We start from the raw sequence: 27,256 nt of genomic DNA on the forward strand, positions 1-27,256 counted from the left end.
TGTCTGCAGCTCTGTCTTCAGCCTGACATTTTAATCTGAGCTCTTGTGGCCTGTCAGAGGTGGTTGCTGTATTATGAAAATACTTTGGAAATTATGCATGTACTGTGGTTTGTTGATAATATTTGTATGCCTGTTTTGTCTGTTAGTGCTAAATGGCTTTTTGGAGGGTGTCTGTAGCCATGTCACTACTTGAGTGGCTTCACTGTTTCTTTTCTCCTGCTTATTGAATACTATCAGCTTTGTCTTTCCCCTGCTTCCAGCTTGCTTGGCTTTCAGACCTTCTGTAACTCTAGAATCTGCAAACAAAAAAAAATCTTCTTTTAGAATGTAAAACAAAACTCAGCCTGGGGCAGCTAAACTAATTTCTGCCAATCTGTTAGAAAGTTAGTAATATCACTGCCTTGAACTGTGGCTTCATTTTCATATTTCATGCAGCAGTTTATATTCTGGTTGAAGGGGATCTTCCTATACCAGGATGCAATAGGAACGTCATTTTTCCTCTAACATGAGCAGATGTCCTATCTGCAGTGCTAGCAATAACATTGACACTTCCTGTTGTTGCAGATGTTGTTAGCAGGCTAGAGCTGCAAGTACAGAGGGGAGGTCATTTCAGCCTGTACCGTTCAGTGGCATCAACATCAGTGCTACCTACGTGCCTCCTTTTCCACATTTGCTCTTTAATAGTGGCCATCTCTTCTAGTGAGCAGGAAGCTGCTCTGGAACACAGATTTATTTTGTTTCTACTTTACACAAGGAAGGAGTGCTTCCAAAATCTCTGCTCATCTTTTCTGCCTTGACTTTTGTGTTCTCTAGACTCATTTACGCTAAACCCAAATTGCAAGTGGTGTGTTACCATATTTAGGGAAAGAGTGCCTGAACTGAATCTCCCCACTCCCGTACTTCAGGGCACAGCCCTCTTCAAATCTTCAATCAGCAATTATTGCATTCTTTGTACTTTTTATAGGAGGTCACTATCAAATCCTGTGACACATTTCTATCACTAATCTGGCAGGCTGCCATTCAGACCACAGGAAGCCCTGAGAGAAGAATATGCACTTAGGGCCTTATTCCATCTTCATTATTCCCTCCACCAGCAGAATTCCTTAAAGTCTCTGGAAGTTTGATCTGAATGGAAAGTATTTTGCCTGAATAGCACCCCTTATTGAGGCATTGTCACCGAGTCACAAATTTAGATGAGTGTTGTGGCTAGCAGTTCAATCTATACTGCATGGCTGTTTTTTCACACCAACACAGGGAGCGCTAATCACTTCTAATGGTCTAGCAGGATCGTCTGGCAGTGAGGGACTTCTTGATTTTGAGAGCTAGACACCAAAGGGGAAAAAATTTTGCTATTCAAGACTGAGCGTTTTTTTCATTTTGGCAGTGAGGGGTGTTATGTATTTTAATGGTTTTCAGTGGGAAACACAACCTTACTAAAGAATGAAGGCCAGAATGAAATGTGCAAAAAAAGCTTGTAGTTTGGAGGAAGAGCAACAAAGACAAAAATGTGATTTGTGTATAAAAATACGAAATGAAAATTGTAAATTTAAGGCAATATCCATAGTCATCAGTTAGATGATAATACAGAAGCCTTAAACTCTTTTCCTATCTACTTTTCTGTGCCTTAGTATATGAATGCATTGCTGTACTTCTGATAACTATGAATCTTGTATGTTGTTGTGATATGGAGACTTACAGAGACAGTAACTTTGTTTTTCCATTTAGATCATTGCCAGTTCATTGGCAACTATTATCAGCTGTGAGTTCTAGGAACTGTAGTTGTTGGGTAGTAACTTTTCTGTTGTTTTAACCAGCAGCACCTAGCCCCGTTTCTGTCGTAATAAATAACTGCCTCAGTCCTTAAGGGAGATCTGGTAATTTTTTGTATGTGTGCTCATCCAGTATTCTCTTCATTTCAGGTTATTGAAGGAAAGCTGGCTCCTTTCTTAGGGAAGGTGATCAAGTTTGCCACCTCTCATGTGTACAGCTGCAGCCTTTGTAGTCAAAAGGGTTTCATCTGTGAGATTTGCAACAATGGAGAAATCCTTTACCCCTTTGAGGATATTTCTACAAGCAGGTACTGTAACGTCAGTCATACATTTGACTTGCATATCATATCCTTGTGGATTCTTAGCTTCATAAACTCTTACTTAAATAACGAGGGACTGCATCCCACTAACTGACCTCTCTGGACAGCTTCATGAGATCACTGGTCCAGGAAGGCCACCACGAGTAAACTTGAAAATAGATGGCAAGAGTACTTCCCAAATCCCTGTAAGTGTCAGAATGACTAAAAAGGGAAAAATCCCAAATAGCATCACACAGTGAGCCAGATCAGACCTGGAAATTCAGCACTATTACTACTCTTTTTTAAAAAATGTTTTGGATTATGAGTAAAGGAGGGTGGGGTTTCTATTTGTAGTTTATTTTTAACTCAATATATCTGACAGCACAGCATTCATCCATAGGACTTTTCTGGCTTTTTCAAATACAGTCACTTAAATTTGTCCTCCAATGTGTTCCATTGAAGGAAACAAAAATTGAACAGCCACTGTTGGAAACAATCACGGTCAGCCTGTTAAAAGGGCTTTCTTAAGAACCTGATTCCCCTGCATGCACAAAGATGTTAAATTATGAGTAACCAAAGACTACTCTTTGGGGATTTTCAGCCTGACCTGAGTTTCAAAGACTGTTCGCACATTCTTTTTCCAGGCTCGTCTTTTAAAAAATGCATTCACAAAGCAGTGGGCATTATCTGAACAAGGTGTGCAGCTCAGCTCTATAAACACTCTTCAAAAAAAGAATCACAGAAATGTTCAGGTTGGAAAAGACCCTCAGGATCACGAGGTCCAACCAATAACCCTACTCTACAATGTTCACCCCTAAACCATATCCCCAAGCAACACCTCCAGACGACCTTTGAACACATCCAGGGTTGGTGATTCAACCACCTCCCCGGCTTGGCAAGCATGTCTGCCAGCTCCTTCAGCACCTTTGGGTGTAGCCCATCCGGCCCCATAGACTTGTGTGTGTCTAAGTGGTGTAGCAGATCACTGACCACTTCCTCATTTATTGTGATGATCACATTGTGATTCCCTTCCCTGACTCCTAGTTCATGAGGATGGGTGTTCAAGGTAATGCTGGTTCCAGTAGAATGTATCTAGGGTGCACAGTGAGATAGGTTGAGTTAAAAAGAGAATGACTAAAATGGCATGAAACATGTCTATTGAGGCATACAATTGAAGGTATTCCTGAAAGATTGATGAGAGCATGTGAGAGCATTTGGGAGGACAGGTTTACTTGACATGTCTGTGCACTTGATATGTCTGGGGGATTTTTTATCACAAAACCATTGTTGTGGGTATATTGTTCCCCCACCCTTCAGCTGAGATCAGACCTGCCTTGCAGTTAAGAGAGTTTATAACCTTCTGGAATCAAACAGTATTTATCAGCAGTTCAGTAAAAGCCAAAAGAAGCTGTTCTAGCAACTATTTTTATGTGAATTAGAAGCCAGAAATTACTTTTGTTTGTGTTGCACAGATGTTAAGTCATGGTTGATGTCATGCCAAAGATAGTGGTCTTTGTTAATGATTTTAAATAAAACACAATCATCATGAAAGGTTCTCCAATTTATTTTGTCAGCAGTCATGTTTACTCATTATCGCTAAACTTTGCTTTTATTCCCAGCATTTTCCCTTTCCCTTCTTAGTTAGTTTTCTCATCTCAATACTGCTGGTTTGTGCACACACACCTTTGTGAAACTAACCAGACTATTTCAGTTCCATATTTTTGCTCTTTCTTCTGTGTTTTACTGTGCAGCTCCATCAGCTGCAGAGGGAGCAGTGAGGGAGAAAGCCAGGCAGAGGGGGGTTGTGTTTGTTTCCATTTCTTACAGATGAGATTTCTAAGGTGGGCGATCTGAGCACTATGATGAGAATGGTTAGAAAGAGGTAGATGCACAGCGTTACCTGTGACAGATGGAATGGCAAAATACAAAAGGTTCATGTGAAGACCTGCAATTTCTGATGATGTGTTCAGCTTTCCTTCTTAGTTAAGTGTCTTACAGTGCTCTGAGTAAACAGCTCACATTTGTGATTTAACTGTACTCTTCTGCATCCACGGTGTGCAGTAAGAATCGGTTACATTTCCCTCTCTTCATCCTGGTTTTCTGGAATTGCTGTCTACAGCACAGTATTCACATGTCATACTCCATACTAGACTGCCAAGTACTGTGGCTATGGCTGCTGAGTTATGGAGGGAAAAGCAGCTGAGCTCTGAGGACCATGTGGTTTTTTTCCTATTGAATGTTGCTCATTCACTTTTGAGCATGCTACTAACTCTAACAGCAAACGAGGCTGTTAGGTTAGAACTATTCAACAGTGGATGAATGACAGCTATTGCAAACTTCACCTCTCTGATGAATGCTTGCAAATGAAGTTCTGGGGGTGGGTCGGGCTGTTTGTGTGTGTCTCCGGTGTGTTGGCATTTGTTTTTCTGGCTACCTCCCTGACCTTTCTTGCTCTTTGGAGAGAAGAGTGACAGCTGGCAGAGGGACCAAGGTGGTTCTCAACTGGGTGCTACCTTCCAACTTCATGGTCTCTAGGTCAGCTTTGAGATGGAAAGGTTATTTCTCTCCAAAATATCCTCAGCATTTTCTGGAGCAATCTTTAAAAGGAATTCATGAAGGATAAATCTTCTTTAGATAGCTACAGCTTGAGAGAAAAGGAGCATGTCTCTTGAGGGCTGGAGTTTCTCTTTGGTCAGGTTATTTGCCTGAGAGTCATTTCTGTCGGTACTTGAGCAAATAGGGTGAATACCTGGGTTATGTACTCCTCGGGGTTTGAATACACATATTGCATACCCTTCTCTCACTAATCAGCATGACACATTCCTTTGTTGGCAAACAGTTCCAAAACAAACACAATCAGTTCACTTAATTAGCGGGTCTGTGGGCTGTGTTTGGCAGGCTCTTTACATCCTGCTCAACAATACAGTGCAACAGTTTGCTGCCTTGAATATAAGGGTGGCCCTCACAAAGTCATAAGCTTTCTACTGATATTTCCTTTCTGAGGCTTTTCTTGGGAGGTGGCCGTTCTGTATAGACCTTAATGAAAGCTGTGATTCAGTGGTTAAACGATTTCTTAAAAGTTGTCCCATCCTTTTGGATGCTTCTTCCAGTCAGTCCCTCTTTTCTGTCTTACCTATATTTGTATAACAGTTCATCAGAGTTCTTCCTACACTTCACAATTTTTTAGGGATCTTTTTGAAGGCCTTTAAATCATGAGAACTGTATTTAAAGCCTCCTGAGTTAATTGCAGATTTCGTAGACCAAATTGCCAGCTAATGTAAACTCTTACAGCTCTTCTTTTGCTGGAGCTCTGGCAGCCTGCCCTGAGTGTCTGCCTCCTGTTTAATTTCTTGGGCCAACTTTGTTCTGGGGGCTTAAATTCACTGAATAAAAATAAAATTAGTGACAGAATAGGATCATTTTATGTTTTTGCAGGTGTTGTGAAATGAATTGAAATATCCCTGGTTATAAATTTGCTTCTCAGAGCTATCCTTGCCCATTTGTTAGCAGCCAAGCACTGCCCCTCAAGTTATTTTGATGTTGGTTGTTCTTCATTATCGTAATGAAAAGTTTTTGTGAAAAGAAAATACCTGTGTAGTGGTACTGTTGTCTATAATGTGTGGCTGTATTTGCTTTATAACCTAGGACAATTTTTAACAGCTTTTAAATCTTGAGGAATGCTGAGAAAAATACCACTGGAACAAGAATGGAATAAATAATTCAAAAGGGTTTATGCCCAGTTCGATAATTAATTATAGTTACGGTTAGGATTATTATAAGCTGTCCAGTTAATAAAGTTTTGGTCTCATCTCTGTGTCAGCATCCTAGTAACCACTTTCATAGGCAGTTTATGGTGTTTTGCTGTACAGTTGCTTGCTTGGTTAAAAGCTATTTAGTCTATTCCTTGCCTTTTATGTTGTGACTGTAGATGTATGTGAACCATGGAGAGTTGCTCTTTTGTGTTCATGCTCATTTATCAAAGCTAAACTGTTTTCACTTTGTGAAGTTGTTTTGTTCTGCAGATCAGTTAAGACTTGTAGAGCTTTTAAGATACAAACCAGAAGTCCCAAGTTTAAAATAGATGTGCCACAGAACAGGCTTGACTGAATCAACCAGCTTCAGTGCTTCCATAATCTTTCGCCACCATCCTGATAAGACTCATGAATGTACTTTACGCAAATATACAAGACAAGAAGTCTGACTAGAGGCTCTGACGCTGAGCTTAGTTTTATGTGCCTGCCAGAGTCTTCAGCATTGCAGCTTACTGTGTTATGGCTGCTGCATCACTGAACAAAATCAGGTTTGAGCCTGTTAAAGATGGGTATTATGTGGAGAGACTGAAATGTAATGTAGAGCTTAGGCATCACTCTAAGTGCATCATTGTCCCTCTTGCTTTGATCAGTTTGGTTTGTGCTAGACAGCCTTACCCAAACCCAGTTCACCTGGGCTGTGCTAGTACTTAGCACCTCATTTTAGAAAGAGCTTAGCTTATCAGATGTCAATAGTTGGTTCAAAGCACCCTGAAGTGATCTGCTCAGCACTTCTTTAAAGAAATTTAGGCACCTAAGTAGATGCTAAGTTTTCTTGATAATTTAATTTCATCTCAATCTGTCGAAACTGGCCAGTCTGCTGGCTCAGATTCTCTGTTTTTGTCTCTCCAAGGTAGCACAGTAATGTTATCTAAAATATATGAAGAGATAAAATACACTTTTTCATCAAGCATTTTGGAACTAAATTAGCTTTAGAGGTTAGTTTATATCAGAGTGGTATTAACTAGAACATTCAGTGTAAAGGCAGTTATTTATTTCAAGTAGGAAGATCTCTGCAGTGCTGCTTTGTGCTCTTCCCTGTTGGCTAAACATGGCAGCCATTTCACTTCCAGTTTCTGTTTTGCAGCTTCCCTGCTGTGCCTTCTTTCTTACTTTAGATATTTTCAACCTGACAGTCAAGAACTTTTAATTCTTCCTCTTCCTTCCTCATTCAATTTTCCCTTTAAAGGCTTCTCCATCTACCAAATATGGTTCTGTGTAGACCAGACAACTGCTTTTCAATTGCTTTTTAGCCCATAAAAGCCAACACTGCCAACACTAACTGCTCAGAACTTCCAAGATTACCTTAAGAATCTGATTGTTTATATACTATTTTTTCCTTTTTTTTTTTTTTTTTTTTTTTTTTTTTTTAATGATAACTTCCTTTTTTTCCATCTTGGGTTCAGGTAGGCACGTCTTCAGCATTATGGCATGAAGTCCAGATGCCTTTGCCTTTCTCTTTTATTAAAAGTATAAATCCTGTCTTAATCACAGAATTTCCAGCCCAAAACAAGTTGTTCTGTGAGCACCCAAAAAAAAAAGCCCGTTCTTTGGTTTCTCTGGGTATAGCAATGGAGAAGTTGACGCAGAGGGTCAGCCCATTGGTGGTTTTTCTCTCCCCTCTAGTGAGCTGCCCATTTTTCCCCTTATTTGTGAGGCTTTAATGCCTGACTGCTTTGAGCATCTGTTGGATGTCAGTCTTGTTAGTGGGTGCTGGCATGACAGCATGAGGAGCAAGAGACAGTGCAGTCGGGGAGGCAGCCAGTGACAAGCCCTGGATGGCCAAGCCAGGGCAGGAGCTTGTTCATCCATCCTTCCCACCTGCCTGGGGCACTTCTCCAGCATTTCAGTCTAATTCATGCTGGGTAAAAGTGTGCAGACCCTGGTCTGGCAATTTTCGTGCACAGACTCCAGTTAACATGACATTCAGCCATCCTGCAGTGGCATTACTAGAGCAGCAGTGGTAGTTTTGGTCACAGATGCTGCATCAAGCTGTGCTTGGGTTGGTCCCTGTGGTACTTCACTTGGTGAGTCCCATTGGTGCAGGCTGGTAGTCCCTGTACACCTTTTGCTAACTGCCACCCATAACCAGCTCACTCTTCTGCATCAGTTCCCCCAGCACATGAGCAGGGCCATTAGTTGGCAGTTAGAGTTGTCTCCACTAATTTTGTACCCTCCATGGCCAGCCCTTGACCCAGCCTTATAAATGAGCTTCTTCAAGCTCTGCTGCCATATCAAGGGTAACCTCCATCTGATGTGCAGGTATATGGAAAGGAGAACATGATTGTGCTTTGCATCACCACAGGCTCCCTGAATTAATCATTTGAGTTCATTTTGAGAGGCAGCGTAGGGGGGGGGTGACCTTTTTTTTTCTTTCTTTCTTTTTTTTTTTTTTTGTTCCCTTCTCCAGAGGCAAACTTTTCAAAAGCAAGTATGGTATTTTAAAATATAAACCTGCGTTTAGTAAAGATCTTAAATGTGTTATACAAGACATTATCTTAACAAGCTCTTACTGGGACAAATCAATGTCACATTAGTACCAACTTTCTTCTATTCATTTACTACATGGCCCTCCTTCCTTAGGCAGGCTCCTTGTGTTGGTTCCTAGGCAACTGTAATAATATTGCTGCATGTGTGTGTCAGGCATTGATTGTCTTTGGGGCTTTTTTTTGTGTTGTAAGTGAACACAGGCTAGTTCGTTTTCCTTTTCTTTGTGTTCTACTAAACTCTCTGGGAGTTTTGAGGGGCATGTCTGTGATATTCACAGCTGAGAAATTCAGACATGCTTCCAGACAGACACATATGCTTAGTGTGGGATAGTGATCATGCTGGAATGTCTAGACAAGGTTTATTTTAGTTACAGGTGGCTTAGTATTTTGGATGCTTGGTGGATGTATAGCATCATCTAAAGAAAACATAACATTCTACCTTGTTTTCAGTCTACATGAAGGGAAAGAAAACAAATTGAGTTCCAGTCAATTAAATCCTTACCTACCCCCTTCCAAAGGGTTGCTCACTTGAGGAAATGTGTGCAAGGTCTGGCACAGAGGAAGGCTGGGTTTAAAATTAAAAAATTAATGGTAATACATAAAATAACGACTGAAAGGATGGTGGTGAATGTAGCACTGTAGTGAGACAGGTGAGCTATTTGCCCTTATCACCTCTTCTGTTTGCTCCTGGCTGACCTTGAGCAATCCAGTTTACCTTGTTTCCCATTTGTGGGCTGGGAATAGCTACATATCTGTCATCTATCAGGTCATTTTGGGGATGAACAGCAAGACCACGAGCTGGTTTGATTCCCCACTTGGTGTTTGTAAGCTAGACAGAGACAGCTCATGTGCAAGGTACCTAATAAACCTTGCTAAACCTACTAAACCCCAGCTTCATCCCAAGGTAGTCATGCTGGTTGTTTTGTTGACCTGTAAGATTCCTAGGAGGCAAATAAAACTGATGACATCCTGGGTCACCAGGTGATCACCCCTTGTTTATTTTGTCTGCCTAAAGTAGAAGGCCTTTGAGAAGCCTCTTTATGTTGCATCTGCCTCTTTGAGCACCTGATCTTACCCATGGGCACCTAAATGGTGGTGCAGTACAGAGGTGAGATATGACTATAGTCAGTTGGTTGTGTGGGAAGTGTAAAAAGCATTTGCCAGAATTTACAATTTACCACACGTTGATATGTACACGTTTTGACCGCCCAGACTTAATGGGAGATACTAATATTGGCATTTCCTCAGCATACAAGGAATGATTTTATGCTTTTAAAGCAGAAAGGCTTTTCTTTTGTAAGTAGTAATGATAATAAGAGCATTATAATGCTTGTCTAGCTGTGAAGAGCTTTGCCCTTTCTCTTTTACAGTTTTCGATGTGATACAAATTATTTAGAGGATCGACTAATTCTCTGCATTTCTGTTACTCTGATGTTCAAACAAGTAAAACATCCTTAAGACATAAAACAACCCCTTACAGTCTCAACAGAAATTGAGTAGGTCAGGAAAGAGGGGAGAAAAGAAGAAAACACTGAAATAGAGAGGAAGCTATTTCAGATGCCTCCTTAGAAGACTGAAAGTCTGCATGAAAACAACATGCAGTGTTCACTAGTTCTTCAAATAGAGTTTGAAAAGTAACAAGATACTGGTGATGTGCAGTATCATTTGTATCATTTATTAAAGAAGGAAACATGAAGGGCCTGAATAGCTGTGGCTCATCAGCTTATTACTAGTGATATATAGAAGTCTCACAAAAGATGCAGGGACTTTTTGGTCTATAGCCAAAGAAGTCAGGATTCAGAACCGTGAAATTAGCTATGACAACAAGTTGGGTTAGGGGAAATATAACAAAGTGCAGAGAACTACTGAATGAGCCTTTTATAGACTACAAAAATGTTTTGGTTTTGTTTTGTTTGTTTGTTTCTCCAGAGAAATAAAAGCTTTTTGGAATATCAAGGCTTCAAAACAACAGTAAAGAAAAACTGTGAAACTCACATATGGGGATAAAATTAGATGTCAGGATTAGATAAGCAGCTCTCTGTAATATTCTAAGAAGTAATATAGTTTTCATGGAGTATTTGGTATCACTGGAAAATTTTCCACAGTGAGATTAGTTATGGTCAACCAGTTGACATTTCCAGGGTCAGTTAAGACTGACTGTACCTGACATTATAAAAAGCAGAGCTGTAGATTCCTTGGGATGCATGACTTACCATTTGCACAAAAGTAGAGCAAGATCAGCATTGCCCCCTGGCCCTGGTAACTTTCTTTAGTAGTGAGGGGACACAAGTACACAGAGAAGGTTGACCCAGATACCTTCTCTACCTGTCCCTGTGGGGAGCAAGAGGCAGTTTTATTATCAAACTCAGAGGCACTATTCTTCCAGGCTGCTGTTTTGTTGTCATCCATTCCCCATGGCTGGAGCTTGCAGTACATCAGCCTTTATCTGGGAAAGCAGAAAACAGGAATTCAGAGAGTGGAATTCAGGGGTGAGGGCACCAGAATGGACCAACAATGGTCATGATAGCTGTCGGTGGAGGGGACTGTGAAGTCTGGGACTGATTGTTTGCACTGCCTCTGGTTAGTGCCTGATAGTGTGGGGTCCTGGTCAGAACTTCGGTTATTGCAACAGTCCTATAAATAACAGTGCAGACATGTCTTCTCTCTCTTACAGTTCAGCGTCATGTGAGAGAGGTTTGGGTTTTTGCATTAAGCTTGTTTCTGCAGAATGAATTAATAATAAACACCATCAATCTTTGTTTTCTTTGCTGATGGCCTGGAGAGCAGGTACACTGACTCCTTTCTCATACAGCTCTATCAATTTCAGCAGCAATTTCTGGTAAGTTTTGCCTCCTCCATGCATACTGTGGAGAATATTGAGCAGGTGAAGGGAGTGGCAGTGTGAGAGCATAAAATCACACTCCTTGTCAATCATTACCCTCTAGCAACTTCCAGTGCACTGTAAATTGCTGACTAACAAGACAGAATTAGCTTGATAAAATCACCATTAGTGCCATTTCAGAGTGATGTAAAGTTTTCAAGACACTGCTGTCTTCTCTCTCTCCCTCATCCATTAGTGTCTGTCTGTGGAGATCCCAATCCAGCAAAGCTTGCATCCCAGTCCAGCAAAGCATCCAGCACGTGCTTAATTGTTGGCAGATCAGTAAACACAAGGAAATCACTGGGATGTGAGTCCTATTTGTGTGCTTCAGAGGATCAGGGCCATAACACACAAACTCTCTGAGTGCAGAAATGATAAATTGTGAGCCAGTTTCTTGATTCAGAACCAAGTTCAAACTCACTAGCTGAACTTAGAAATAAGACAGTCAAGTTTTACTGCAGGAGAGCATAGAAGTTATTAGATTTATTGCACTATATTTTGTCTCTGTAAACTTCATTATTTGATTTTAACCAGTTTATGCTAGCTAGAAATATGCCTCTCCAAACCTCTGCATAGCCTTCTCAAAGCTAAGTAGTTTCTAAAATTTAGAGCATGTTTGGATTCATGCATAAAAAAGTGTAGCCAGTTCAGGAACAGTTACGGGTGAGATGCAGGTACAGTTAGCGTAGCTAATTGTACTGACTTACAGTCTTCTCTCCAAATACTGCAATTTGCCTTAAGCCTTCTTAGTGTTAAGGGTTTGTTTATCATGTTTTCTATTTTTCTTCAAGTCTTGAAGACAAGAACCTTACTTCTGAAAGAAAGGAAAAAGCAATGACAAACAGCAAAACAACCCGCAACAAACGCAAACAAAACCCCCTCAACACTAGAGATATGACAATGGACACTTGAATTTCTTACAATAGCTGCAAAAAAGGAACAGTGCAAGGCATTTCAAGACTTCTCACAGAATTACCAGAGTGATCAATGGCCCTCATTTGTATTTCAAAATTGCCCCAAAGTTTGGTGTTTTGTTGCTTTCAGCATTTGATTACGCATTTGGAACCTAAGACTTTGTACCTCTGACACTGTTATCCTTTTGCGTTTTTTTCACTTGGTTACAAAGCAGTAGTGATTTAACTCATTGCTACAGAGGGTGATTTGCATTGAAAAGCTGAGAATGTTCAACCGTTTAGCTGTAGCCCAGACATGAGCCTGTCATCTTGTTTGAGCAGTTAGTTTGTTTGAAGTCATGTCATCACATTGGAGAGCAGAATGGCACAGTTTTGAATGCCAGAAGCTCTGTGTTGATCTAGTCCCGATCTTCAGCAGGACACAGAGCAGAAAATATCACTTATTTCTGTTTCATTTTTTATGTTGTGGAATGACTTCTGCTGCTGCTGAAGTGGTTTGTACTTTACTCTTTCCAGAACAGCTGATCTGAAGGGAGGTTGTAGACAGGCGGGGGCTGCTCTCTTCTCCCAAGCAACCAGCGCCAGACAAGAGGACACAGTCTCAAGCTGCACCAGGGGAGGTTCAGACTGGATGTTAGGAAGAAATTCTACACAGAGAGAGTGATTTCCCATTGGAATGGACTGCCCAGGGAGGTGGTGGAGTTGCCATCATTGGAGGTGTTTAGGAGGAGATTTGCTAGGGTGCTTGGTCGCATGGTTTAGTTGATTTGGTGGTGTTGGATGATAGGTTGGACACGATGATCTTGAAGGTCTCTTCCAACCTGGTCTGGTCTGGTCTGGTCTGGTCTGGTCTATTCTATTCTATTCTATTCTTCTCTGGAGACCACTGGAACTTCAATGAGGAAAATGTTTTATCTTGGCTGTTGTGAATGCTGAAATGTATATTCATTAAAATTAATATTGTTAATTTTCATCTACAAACCAAAGCTGCAAACTTGGCTTTCCTAAAACAAAATATATGTCTGTTCTGTGATAGACCTGAATGGTAGTTGATAAGAAGATAAATATTAATAATGCTAAACATTTGTCTGTAAAGAAGTGCTGGGACAGATTTTTATCAACTGCACATGGATGTAAGTCAATTTATTTTATGGTCCTGAGTTTTACACTGCCCACAACCCATGTGAAGTCTTATTTAGTCATTCCATTTTGACACTAATTTTTGTTTGCAGGTGTGAAAGCTGTGGTGCTGTCTTCCACTCCGAGTGCAAAGTAAAGGCTGTGCCATGCCCCAGGTGTGTGCGTAAAGAATTGCAGAAGAAGCAGAAGTCCTTCTGGAGGCGACTGAATATGGATGAAAACTTTGAAGAGTCTTGCAACATGTTTGAGTTGTCGTATCAGAACACATGAGATCCTTAAGGCAGAGGCCAACCTGAAGAGAATCCCTTTCCCAGCTGCCAGCTCAAGCAACTTGTCAGCTTAGCCAGGCAGAAATCTTTTTTGCAAAATAATATCCGATGTTCTTCATCTGTGAATAGCAGCTGCCAAAGTGGCCATAAAGCCTTGTTGGCTTTGAAATACCAATGGCTAAACTGCATTTTGCTTTCAAGTCTGGCTGCTAACTCTCATACAAAATGTGGTTTACTTGAAAAGCTTTAGGTTTACCTAATTATCACCTAACTTTTTCTTTTCCACCTCTGGAGAAGACTTTTTCTCAAGGCAGGAACTATTTGCTGCCACAACTGCATTATTTTTTTATGTTGTTAATTTAGAATTGATGAATCATCTACTTATTTATGTGTATTATTTATTTATTATTAGCCTTGTCAGAGGTTCTGCCAAGGTGTTTCACAGAACCCAATAGGACAGGGATGATTTTAAATCCTTATGTGGACAGATGGCTCCATTTCCTCATGTTTCAAGTGAGCTGTTTTTAACGGATCAGTGCATTTATACATCACACCTTCTTGAGTAAGTAGAAGTATTTCCCATCAAACCTTATTTGGGGTGCTTGCAAACCTGGGACACAGAATATTTCCTTCAACCCCAGCGAACTACTCCATATGCAGATAAAAGGGACTGGTTATGTTCAGGCTGGGTATATTGCTTAAGCTCTGTCACAGAGGTGGATTGAGTTTTATACTGATGATTCTCAATCTTTGTGAGGTCTTGTCCTCCTCTCCAGTAGTACGAAGTTGCTTCTGACCTCCTGCTAGTCTCATGTTTTACTACGTTTTAAGTGTCCACATTGGTTTTGGGTTTACTTCCTGAATTTTACTTTAAATGTTTATCCAAACTGAATCTCTTAGACTGATAGTCAGGGAGGTGGTCTTGCCCATGTTAGTTAGAAAATACCTCCAAAATGATGAAATGCTAGTTTGCTGTGTTCATGTACAACTTGTGTCCTGGGTTCTCTCTGAGCTCTGAGGGATTTTATACTTCTGTCGTAACTTCCGTGGTAGGGTGAAGTTCCTTGAGGTATTATTCTACACCACACACCTGGAACACAGGAAAGTATTAACCACAATGAATTACATATATTGTAGAAGGGAAGTACATGGTGGATTTGACTGGGGAGATGTCATCACTGGCATTATGTTTGATTTGTTGCAGCTTAACCTCCAGTGAGCACTTAAGAGATTGTCCTCCCTCCAGTACATATTCTCTTTCTCCAGACCCTGCAGTAATGTGTGTATTACATTTGTATGGATGAATTCACATATACCCACATACACACATGTCTAGATATGGAAAGCAAGTATGGTTTCAGGAGAAAAAAGCCAGTCACATGCATGTGTATTCCTCCTCTCCTCACACAGGCTTGTGGAAAAGCAGACTACTTATCTTTGCTTCCTATATAATCTGCAGGCTGTTTTATTCAAGGCAGAAAGCAGTCTTGATCATGGAAACACTTCACTAATTGCTGAAGTATTTAAAATAACAAAACAGGGTGCATCGTGCTTATGTTAAAAGGTAGAATGCTACAAGAAGTTACCTTGTACTGGAGTATAAGGGGTTACCTTTTCCAGCCTCCAGTCAAAGAAAGTAGCTGAATCTGAGCTTTTTCAAATTTGCCTGCAACTTATATATATGTGTGTGTGTATATATATAAAAGCATGTTTATAGCTGTATACATTAGACAACCAGTGCCTTTCTTTTCCAGAAGTCCTTCTCCCAGTGGGATTCTTTGGAAAGAAGTGAGGGTTTTTCCATGTTCTTGGTAAAGTAGTATAGGGATTCCCATGTTTAATAAACCCAGTGAATCATGCACCTTTGTCACCAAACTTAATGCTTTCCCTTCACAATGATTCCTCTGTCTCAGCTCACCGTTTCTCTTGTGAAATGAGTTGCTTTCAGCTATCATCCTTAAACACATAATGTTCCTTGCAAGTCCATTCCCACGTGAAGAATTCCCTGCATGTTCACAAATGCAAACACCGGGGAAGCATTGTGGAATTAGTCATGCAAACAGGAACTGCAGCGGTACTGGCTGAATAAACAGTACGCTCCCATGTTTTTCAGCATGTGTCACTACAACTAGTCTTGTGGCAAAGCCAGTAGCTCTGAAACTGTCAGAATGTGTCAAGTACTATTTTAATTAGCTCTAGACATAAAGGTGAGTCATTAATGAAAAAAAGGTGGTGTGTTTCATATCTTTGTGCTCTAGTATTTAAGATACCTCGCAGCACTGGTCCATGTCCAGCTTGGTTTAGGGAAGGCTGCTTGTGTGCACTGTCAAAAACCCTATGGAGTTAGAGAATCAAGGTTCAGGCATTACAAGCAATTAGTTACTTTGACAGACGTCCTGATCTCCAAAGTACCAGTTGTTTGGGTGGTTAGATTCTCTAGCTGAATTCTGGAATGACAATATGGATAGCATCAGCGTTTCCCTGGGTTTGTACAGGTATAACAGAACAGTTTCTTTGCTAATGGAGATTTACAGAAAAAAAAAGAGTGTGATGCCAGCCAAACTGCTGAAATTAGTCATGGGCCTATAGGCACTGCTATTACTAAAGGCAAAGAGCAGAAGTGTGTTGTCATGATATGCTCACAGAGCTCAAAGCTTTATGTAAGAGTATGTCTTACAATACAGATCAGATTAATTTCTTTAAAATCTGGTGGTGTTGTAAACAAGTCTGTTTCTAAAATGGGTATGTGTTCATTTCTGTTGGAAAAGTAATATAACCTCTCACAATAGTTATAGAAACACAGATAATGTGGAAGATGCTTTCCTCTCCACAAGAGAGGTCCTATCCAAAAAAAGTAATTCCATGTGAACAGGTAAGGTAAAATCTTCCATCACTGCATTTCTTAAGCATAATGCACCTCAGAAGGTGCAGGTGAGGTGGGAACAAACCCTGGTCATTTTTCAGGACTGCACAGCAAAGAATAAACAAACTACTGCTCATGTTGCTAACTCACAAAATACCTAATTCTGGAAAGACAGTTCTCCTGCAAGAGTCACCTACTGGTAACAGAGGCTCAGCCCAGGGCTTTGTAGGTGGTTTGGCTCTCAGGCAATGCTGTGCCCTTGTGTGCTTGTCTCTGCTGTAGTAACAGTTCTGCATGCTGGTCCACACTGCTCCTCTTTCCCATTCTGCAGACCATGGCTTGCACATGGCTCTGTTCTGCAGACTTCTGAGTGGGCATCAGGTGGAAAAGTACATGGGATCTCTCCAGTTTGCACAACTCTCTCTCCTGGCACACACAGGTGAAATTGTGTATTAATATTTCTAGTCTCATCCTACCCATGCATGAAATAAATTTGGAAAATAGCATTTAATTATAAAATAAGAACAAAATGTGCTGTTTGTCTTTTTCAGACAGAAGGTCCATTCATAGCTGATGGAGGAGGAATTGATCTGTGCATCTAGTTGCTACTTTTGTTTTTACAGAACTTATAATCAGTGTAGAAATAGGGTGTTTCACTGCAGTGGACTATAGTTTGACCCTCTACAACTATTTAGAAACTTCTCATCTCAGTTTAGTTATTCTGAGATAATTGTACTCTAGGACACTGTTGAGATCCTTTCTCAAGTCTCTTTTCATCTTTATCCTGACCCTCTAGCTGTTCTTGAATGAGAAGCAGGGCCTGCTTAGGGGATGCAAAGCACAACTGTTTTAAATATCAATGACAGTAGATAACAAATATCAATAAAAAGAAACATTTGGATCTGCTGCTTTTTTTGGTCTGTTTTAGGTGATGAAGAATGATGGTGTTATGATGTGACAGTATACTGGCTGGTGCATACCAATGTGAGCTCATTAATGGGATGATAGGAATAGTGAGTGTTTCCTAGATAAGTGAGAGAAGGTACTTTTTTGGACTGAAGGTTGAGTTTTTCACAGTACTCCACAGGTTCTGATGTCCCTGTTAGGATTGAATCATGAGGGTACCTCTAGAGCTTGTCAAGGCTACTCTTAACATCAGGATACTGTGTGTATTATAATGGATTTATGATAACCTCCTGAAAGGCTTTTAAAAAAAAAAAAAAAAAAGTCAGAGGATGTCTGCTTACAATGCAGTGGGAAAGCTGCAGTTGTATTTTGGTTTGTCACTGTAGCGGAAGCCACCAAGTTTCCTGGGCTTCCCAAGGTCACAGCCTGGATTGCAACCAACTGTTGATCTATATAAAAGTAATGTAATCAAGGAATCATCATAATCTTTCCTCTTTTTTCTGTTGCTCAGCTGCAAGCCAGTCCCCCCTCTCTCTCACTGTCTCTGTCCCTCTCTGCTCACAGTGCTGTGCTTTCAGCTAGATGTTGAGCACTGTAGTTCATTGTGTTGCTTTCAAACCAGTTGAGTCTGATCATGCTCTCCTTGGTAATTTGCCTTCCAAATTTCTCTCCCTAGTAGGAGTGCCTTACAATACTGTATATTAGTGTCTATCTGTTTTGGATTTCCTGATTCAATTTGCTGTTTGATTAACTTGTAGGCTTAAACTGAAACCTTCCCATGGCTGCACATGCTCTTTGACAGGAGTAGCTCAGTAAGTCAGTTCATTTATTCTCATGAAGTACGGTCTACAGGCTGCATATACCAGCTCTGAAGACCCCAAGCTGCATGGAAACCCCTCACTTTTCTTCAATTTGGTGCCTTAAATTTTCAGAAGTGGAGAATTTTGTCCAGAGCACCCTGCTGTGATGCAGTGTGTTTGACATTAGAGCTCAAAACCCTTTCTCATGGCAGTTTCCATCTTGCTAGGAGTAATGATGATAGATTTTTTTTTTTTTTTACTCTCTATGCTTTGAGAGGGAAATACAAGAAAGGATAGCATTGAGATGGTGTTGGCTTTTATTACCTGTATTTTAGAGACTAGCTGGTCTTCTTTTCAGCCAGAAATGCGGTTGTGCTTATGCAAGACTTTTAGGAGCTATGCATGTATAATAACTGTAAGCACTGAGCATTAAAACAGGATCAGGTCACGTGTAGTTTTGCTCCTCTTGGAGCCACTGGCCAGCCAACAGCATGTGGTCAACAGCTTCAGCACAGTGCTCCTTACCTGCCTGCCCAGCTGGGTCCAGTGCTCTGGGATTGAAGGCATTTCCCCAAAGCTTTATTTTAATACATCCTGGTTCCCTGAAGGCTAACCCAGTGAGGGTTTGAGCAGCATTACCTTAGAGAGAGGCTTAACCTGCTTAGATTTTAGCATTATTTGCTAAATTATGCGGCTAACTCTTCCAGCATGTCTCAGCCCTGGGCACATGTCTATAATGACTGTGATCTTTTAAGTCCGTATTTGAAACCAGTAGCAGGAATCCTGGTTGAGAAGTGGCAGTGCTGTCCCTGCATGTTAGCAATGTGATAAGAAGACCACCTGGATGATAATGTGCAAAGTTCTTTACTTGAAAACTCTAATGTGCACACACTGGCTTTAGTCATATCTTAAAATGCCAATTTCATCCAAATTGCCTAGGATGGCCATTTATCCAAATCACAAAGATGCCACTTGTGGCAGCTTCAGAGAAATCCAGGCCTGGAAAGCTCTCAGCTCTCTGGGACCAAAGCTTGTTAGGCCTCATCTTCATGCAAAACTGTCAAGTATTTATTCATGTATAATCCACATATTAAACCAGTATAAATCCTTGAATACGCAGCATTGATTTGGTGGGGGAAAAATGGTTTTGTTTCAGTTTTGCTCATGCACAACAAAGTCAATTTTGCTTAAACTGTGTGTGCATTCAGACTGACTTTTTAATGGCATTGATACCTGTGATATCAGGTTAGTTGCTACCAGTTTTCTCTGTACTTGAGCTAAGCAGAAGTAAGAATTCACAAGCAAAATGTGTGTTTGAAGGGTTTTAAGTGATAAAGGCAGCTTCCAAATCAACATTAGTCCAGTTGAGGCAGTTAGAAGCTGAGGGAAGCCAGGTGCGAGCAGCAGAGTGTGGTGGCTGATGCCATCCCTGGCCGCCTGGACTTTCCTTCCTGCTGGAGCACTAGCTCTCCTGCAGTGCTTGCAATGGGCTTCAGCATTGCTGGCAGAGCACCCTGATTTTTTGGAATACCATTACGTGTTTGTGCTACTCTGTTAACTTATTTGCAACATTATTTTGTGTGTTTTCATTGTCCTTGTGTTTGCATTGTTGTTTTGGGTTTTGTTTGGGTTTTTTTTTACTTTTGACAAAGATTTTTTTAAATTATCTGCAACTACTAGGCAGTAGTCATAATTTATTACTGATCTGTAATAAAGTTATAATTTAAATTCACTGAGTTGAATTGCTTGTTGACACTTGAGAGAGTTTATTTGGGTTCACTTGTGACAGCATCAGAGCACCAGTCCCTCATGTATAAAGGCAACTCTCAATAAACACTGAAAAAACTTTACTTGTCCTCTTTAATTTGCCTTGTGGTGGGTACTGCACTGTGGGTAGGACGAGCTTTGAAAGAGTGCTAGGTTCCTTAGAAATGCTAATCTGCTGGTGAGTCTTCCAAATATAAGCTAATGATGATATTTACTGTTCTTGGTCTGAGACAGGCAGTCTCTGGACATATTGTCAATACCTGCATCAGGCTTTGTGGGTTTGGGTTCCCAGATTAATCTCTAAAGCATCTTTTTGAAAGCCTGGATTTTTAATGAAACTGACTCCCAACAGCTCCCAGGGGAGCTTATTGGGATATAGTGTTGTCAGGCAACTTTGGATACAGAGCTCCAGAGGCAGCTGTGTGTTGTGTGGCTGCCATGTGGACCTCTGCCAGAAGGGACCAAGATCAGGGTCTTGAACGCTAAGTCAGGGAGGCATCTTCCAGCTGGACTGAAGGGACCACTGAAGTACTGATCCCAAGGGCTCAAACCAATGAATGTAGGAGCAGGCATGATTCCTTTTTTTCTTCTTCCACTGCACCAGCTGAGGAGCCTCTGCTGCAACCTGTAGCTGTGAATTCAGTGACTAAGTATTGCAGCACTGAGCCATGGTGGAGCTCATTGGCCTAAACCCTATGCCTGAGGGCCCCCAAAAGAAAATTATATGTCCCCTCCCTCACTGTCCTCCTGCCCCTTCTTAGAAAGACCAGCAGTCCACAAGGAATGTCAATCCTGTCTCCTGCAGGAACTTTTGGACTTCATCCTTGTGATGAAACCACCTACATGCAAGGAGTTAATGTTTGACCAGGACCACACAAGCTGCATGAGAAAACCATGTGCAAGACCTTCTCTTCCTCCTTATTTGCTTTACAAGGTGAGCAAATTCCATTATTACGTCTCATTCCCCTTTCACTGCCACCTCCCCTCCTCACTTCACCCTGTAAGAGATGCTGGGGAAAAAGCATCAACACAGAGCAGAGACTGGAGTCTAGGAAGCACTGGAAAGAGAACTTTGATTGTTTCTTTTTCTGTGTTTCTGTGGCTGTATTTACACAGCTTCTTCTCACCCCTTCTCAGCCTCTATGTTGTGCTCTGTTACAGTGTATGAGCTGTCACTGAAATGAGCTGCTGAAAGGACATACTCCAATAGTTGTCATAGACATACTCCAATAGCTGTCATGGGCAACTTGAGGCTGGAGTCTCAAGCAACATTTCTTTTGGTTTCAGTTGGGAGTGAGTGGTGGGATTTTTCTCCCTGTTGTACATTGTCATTACATGAAAGCTGTGCCCTCTAGTGAAGTGTAACTGCCAATAAAACCTTACATTGGTAGCCCTTAACTCTTGCACACACACTCCTGTAAGACCTGCTTTTAGGGTTGTTTGGTTAGCTGTTGGTGTTCATTTATCAGATAGCCTTTAATACAGCAGGCCACAGAAAATACCAGACTGCGAGTGGCAGTGCCCCCTCCATGTCCCTTGGTGAAGAGTAGCAAAGTGGCATCTCTTATGCTTTAGCAAGGAGGGCAAACTGGTACAGAGTATCCTCCCACCTTGTTCTCTTCATGGTTGATATACCTTATGCTTGTGGGACAAGTCAGTGTTTTATAACCATGTAAGCTTATGTGTTTGGGAGTATCAGATCATAGGCAGATCTTGTAACACCTTAGGTCTGACTGCTGGTCTTTTGGATTTTGTACTTTCATGTTCCTATTGCTTGTTAAATGCTTTATAATGGGTTGATTTAGGAGAGTTGTTTTCCTCCTATGGCCAAGTCCCATGAGTGGGTCTTGGTTTGTAATATGATTCATACAAGCATACGAAACCAAGCTCCAGCTCAGGAAGGACAGGACAGTTCATTTTGAAAAGTTACTCTTGCAGCTCTTTGAGCAAAATTAATGGCTTAGTTTAATATGGGAAGCTGACTGGTATTCTAAAAGGTGGCAGGACTAGAACGCAGCTCTTCTAGGAATAAGTGACAGTGTCTACAAGTTCATGAAATTCTGGGCCATTGTCTAAAATAAATGAAACTGTACAAGTTCCTTGTGCAGAACTGTACTCCAGGCTCAAGGAAATGCTGGGGTTTTTCTTTCAACTTGTCCATAATGTCTATGATACAATCCCAATTATAGTATAGGAACAGATTAACCCAAATTGAGCTAGCTACCTCCTTCCTTTCTTAGGGATGGAGAGAGGGATCTTCCAGGTCTGAGGCCTACTATACCTTTTCAGTGAAAGGCACACTGAAGGTAAACTACAATATTCTGGAGTGTGTGTAGACTGCCTTTTATAGTTCTTGTTCAACTAAACACTCTCCAACATACTGGTCCCATCTAGAGGCCTAAGCATTACCAGTATGTGAAGGTGGTGAAAAGCATCTCAGATAACCAGGTGTTGCAAGTAAAACCAGACAAAGCCTCCAAGGCAAGTGGGAGTAAATTCCAACCATTTTAACCGTGGACAAATATAAAACTTGGCATTAAGGCTGTAAACATACTAAAAAATCAGTTATTAGTTATAGTAAAAAATTTTTCTGCAATTGAATTTGAGGCATTAGCCTCAGATACTAAAAATTAAGTTGTGAGGCTCATTTGGAAAGCAAGAGAAGTTGGATAAGAGATTGTGTTAAGGGCTGAATTTTCACTGACTTTTAAGTTCCCAGATGTTTTTAATGTAAGTATAATATGGTAGGTAAAAGACATACAGAAGTATTGCTGAGGCACATGGTTTAGTGGTGAATTAGTAGGTTAATGGTGCAAGGTTAATGGTTGAACTAGATGTTCTGAAAGCTCTCTTCCAACCAGAACGACTCTGTAAATCTCTGATTTACAGGTGAATAAATGTTGTTTAAAAATGAAAAAATACAAGTTACTGAATCTGTGTAGCATTCACAGATGTAATAATGTGCATAACTGAAGTGCAGCAACAAAGTTATGAAACATGATGGTGTCTCTCCACTGAATTGTGCCTTGCCCTGCAAGGTAGTCCCACTGATCTCTGTGAGTAGAGGACACAGACTTCCATGGGAGCAAGGTTAGAGTGGAAAATCGGGGACCCCAGCACCATTCTGTCATCAGACTTCAGCATGCAATTGCTTGTGATACTGGTGGATGTTGTTTGTTGTGTATATATTGCAAAGTGTCCTGTTCTGGCTTGGACTCTGCACTTCTGAAGAGCACTCATGTCTTAATGAAAGAACCAGAGCTGGGCTCTCAGTGTTTAGGGATGTGAGCTGTGGCAGCATACAAAACTGTCAGACTCCTTGAGAAATGTATGTGCATCTAGCACAGAGTCAGCTCTGGGTGATAACAAGTAGAAGAGGGGAAAAGCATAATGAAATACGGGTCTCTACTGTAGGTATTTACACAGTATTGATATTGTTAGCTGTGCTTAGAGATTTATGTCAAGTGTTACTGTGCTGTCATAAAACAATAAAGTACTTCTGTGGAGAGCTTAGGGCAAAGGGAAGGCAGAGAAGTCTCACTCTATAAGGCCCTTCTCCAGCACCCATGGTAATTAATGTGAATGTTTCCATACCTGTGGACAGGAGCTGTGTAGACACCTGCTCTGGGTGGGTGAGCAGAAGCAGCATGTTTCCTTGGTTTAGAGCAGGTAACTAATGATTTGACTCAGGGAGGGTATTGCCACTAGCAAATTTTAGGAGTCTAACACAAGCAGTGAAGAGAGATGAGGGTTCCTTCTGGGAGTAGGCATGTGTCAGAACTGCATCAAGATAAGTGTGCGTCACTGAACTGCATCAAGAGAAGTGTGGCCAGCAGGTCAAGGGAGGTGATTCTCCCCCTCTATTCAGCTCTGGTGAGACCCCACCTGGAGTACTGTGTCCAGTTCTGGAGCCCCTATACAAGAGGGATCTGGAGGTGCTGGAATGTGTCCAGAGAAGGGCCACGAGGATGAACAGAGGGCTGGAGCACCTCTCCTGTGAGGACAGACTGAAAGAGTTGGGGCTGTTCAGTCTGGAGAAGAGAAGACCCTGAGGTGACCTAATTGTGGCCTTCCAGTATCTGAAGGGGGCCTACAAGAAGGCTGGGGAGGGACTTCTCAGGATATCAGGTAGTGATAGGGGGAATGGAATGAAGCTGGAGGTGGGGAGATTCAGGCTGGAGGTGAGGAGGAAGTTCTTCACCATGAGAGTGGTAAAGCCCAGGAATGGGTTGTCCAGGGAGGTGGTTGAGGCCCCGTCCCTGGAGGTGTTTAAGACCAGGCTGGATGAGGCTCTGGCCAGCCTGATCTAGTGTGGGGTGGCCCTGCCAATGGCAGGGGGGGTTGGAACTAGATGATCCTTGTGGTCCCTTCCAACCCTGACTGATACAATGATACTATGAATTGTCCTTTGGTATTTCATTGTAATGCTGACAAGGGCCCATAAAAGCTTAGAGATGACATGAAGAAAAATATTGTGCTCAGGCTGTCCATGAGGTGAAAAGAGCAAGACCCAAGTGTCCCAGGCTTTCTACATGGCATGCCTTGGACTCAGCACACTTAGCTCTAGGCTGTTGCAGCTCTGCTTCTCACACTGGGCTCACATAGACTTCCCCTCAACATTTTGGCTGGAGGATCAGACTTTGCAGCTGAACTCAGTGTTTATAAGTAGAGGACCAAACTGAAATACCAGTCCACATCAATCAGAACACCAAGAAGTTTAGATCTAGGCCTAGTGTCCATGGGTCTGCACTCCAATTTGTCTTCCCTGCACATAGTCTGGTCTTCATGAGATTATGGCAAGATTTATTCTCCAAGCCATGTTGATACATGGCACTTGTTAGTCTTGCTGCAGAAAAATATGGCTCTTTCCCTAGAGGTGGTCTTGTATGGTTGTTCTCTCTTCAGATGCCACTGTGGTCGTTTTCAGCTTCTTTCCAGATGCAGGAGACGGTAATTCTTTTCCATCAAAGCACTTAGCAGAAGTGTTTCCCACCATGGCAGTTCCACAGCTGTTCTGCAAGAGATAGGAGAGTTACCTCCTCTGGAAAATGCTTCTCAAAAACCAGCCATCTTCAAGAAATGGAGGCCTCTCTGTTGAGAAGGGGTGTTTCAGAGCCCTTCATAAACCTGAGTGTTGCTGCCAGCTTGCCTTTCTTTCCCTGTCAGGAGCCAGGGTGCTCCATACCTGCTGTGTTCTCTGAGGAAGATGACATGCACTGCTTGGGGGGGTATTGAGCACTTCAGCATCTGACCCCACATCCCTCAACTGCCTGAATTAATTTTGAGCTTAGGCAACTGGATGAGCCTTCCATAGCTGTTTCCTGGAAGCATTGATCATGCCATTTCCTGTCTGAGTTTTTATCTTAAAAGCAAGTAAGTAGGGCTGAGGTATATTCCTCACTCATAAGATACATTAGTCCTTGAACTCCAGGACTAACTGGAGCAGCTCTTCAGAGTCCATGGGCTCACAGCAGATGAATTTTAGCGTGAGACTGGATTGGTCTCTCCCCTGAAGTCCTGGGTGGGTCTACCGTGGCAACAAACAGTTTCAGTCCCATAGCACCGGATACCCTTTCATTCCTCTGGTCCTCAGCTCAGCTGGTACTGGAATGTGGCTGCTGCAGCACCAGCACCCCCTTGGCTTTGTGTACGATCTTTTCCCATGAATATCTCAGTGGTGTCCTCATCACATGAGCTCTTCAGCCTGAGACAGCATGAGAGATTGAGGTGACTGAGAGTTTGTATATCTCTTGCTCTGCAGAGCCACCCGTTTAGAATGTTTTGCCTTGCCCTTCTCAGCAAGAATTTGAGGGGCACCTTTGAGGAAACTTGGGACCGGCAGAGACACTGGAGATGCGAAGCAGAGCATGTTTCTAGTTTCCTCACACTCCTCTTCTTGTGTGTGTGTGTGTGTCCCCGGCCCCCTCTTCCTCCCCAGCCGCACATTTGTCACCGCCAATTAGTGCATTGTTAGGGCACACAATGTCGCTGTGGCCACTGGAATGGGCCGCTTTTGTGCGTCTCCAGTCGGCTGTAGGGGCAGTCAAGATTCATTTAGGGCCTTACACAACATGGACAGAAAATACTATCAGAAAAGCAAAAGGGGAAAAGAAAAAGGGAGAGAGCGAGAGAGAGGGAGGTAGCAAGGCGGGGGCTGAAGTTGCTATTGAAGGGTTAGCCCAGCCGCATGAAAGGCCCAAGAAGCAGTGCCACATTGAAGACGCCCCTTGGAACACAAAAAGGAACCAGTGCTTAATAGTAATTAGTGGGCAAACTGCAAAGAGCGCTGTGGCTCTCCAGTGAATTGTTTCTGCACTTACTGCCACCTCTGCCCCTTCCCCCTTCCCTCCAGATCCGGCCAGGAGGGGAGCGGCTTGGGGATGGGAATTGGCAGCCCTTCTTTCCCCACCGTGGTCAGGGGAGGCCTCATCTAGCTCTTCTTTGTGGCAGGTAAATTGGATTCATTCTTTAAAGCTTGTAGCCAATTACAGGAGGTGCTTTGCAGACAGAGCAGAGCACAGGGGTATGGTTTTGGGATTAGCGCTGTGCTCCTGTCAAGGAGCTTTAAAGCAGCCCTGTCCCTTTTTGCAGCCTGCCATGACACACCTTGCAGCTGGGCTGTTGGTCTATGGCCTCTCGGTCTTCCCCCAGCAGAGCCTAGAAGATTACTACAGTTCTCTTCTGCTTTTGTTATTTCTCTCTTTGCCCATAAAATAATCACCCATACAGGTGTTTATGATCTTTTTAGGGCAAGGCCTGGTAGCAGCTCTGTCAGCTTAGCAGTGGTGAGGAATCTGCTCATGCTGAAGACCAAACTTCCTCCTCCCTTCTCCATGAAAGTATGAAAAATGCATCCATTCCTCTCCCCTTATTTCAGTGCCAGCTCTCAGGCACACTGAGACCTTCATTGGTACATACAGAATTTCTTAAAGCCCATTTTAGCCTGTCACAGCTTGGGCTTGTCTTGGGTAGCTTCTTTAGTGTGCAACTGAATGTTTGTTTAATCTCTACTCTATAGAGATCGGCTTGTTGCTCTTACCACCCTCAGCTCATATCCTGAACTACTTGTACTAGGAGCTTATGTGCCCAGCAGGGTTATCTGTGTCTGAGGAACACACCAAGTTGAAAGACCCGTAAAGTAGATTTGACCTCACATAAAAGTCCTTAAGTACTGAGAAATTCAGGGCACCTCAGCCCAAATGGAAAGTACACAGTGACACAAAATTATGAATAAATCCTTTTATATTGCCAGGGAATCTAAACAAAATCTATGGAGGAAAGCTGCAGGGCCTAATGGTTAGTTTGTTGGCTCTTCTCAGCTAATGGATGCGTGTTTTGGCTATCCTTGGA

The 27,256-nt window shown here is 42.1% G+C and overlaps 1 protein-coding gene across 1 annotated transcript in view; it reads left to right on the forward strand.

Annotated features, from left to right (window-relative positions):
• PLEKHM3 (pleckstrin homology domain containing M3) overlaps window positions 1-19,772 on the forward strand; it is a 95,001-nt gene extending 75,229 nt beyond the window's left edge. The window contains exons 7-8 of the mRNA XM_054172931.1: window positions 1,920-2,077; window positions 13,394-19,772. Of these exons, the coding sequence (XP_054028906.1) occupies window positions 1,920-2,077; window positions 13,394-13,571 (336 nt within the window). The 3' untranslated portion in view covers window positions 13,572-19,772. The remainder of the gene's footprint in view (window positions 1-1,919; window positions 2,078-13,393) is intronic.
• Window positions 19,773-27,256: the final 7,484 nt, after the last annotated feature.

The sequence above is a fragment of the Dryobates pubescens genome, chromosome 2 (assembly GCF_014839835.1).
Source record: "Dryobates pubescens isolate bDryPub1 chromosome 2, bDryPub1.pri, whole genome shotgun sequence".
NCBI classification, from domain to species: domain Eukaryota; kingdom Metazoa; phylum Chordata; class Aves; order Piciformes; family Picidae; genus Dryobates; species Dryobates pubescens.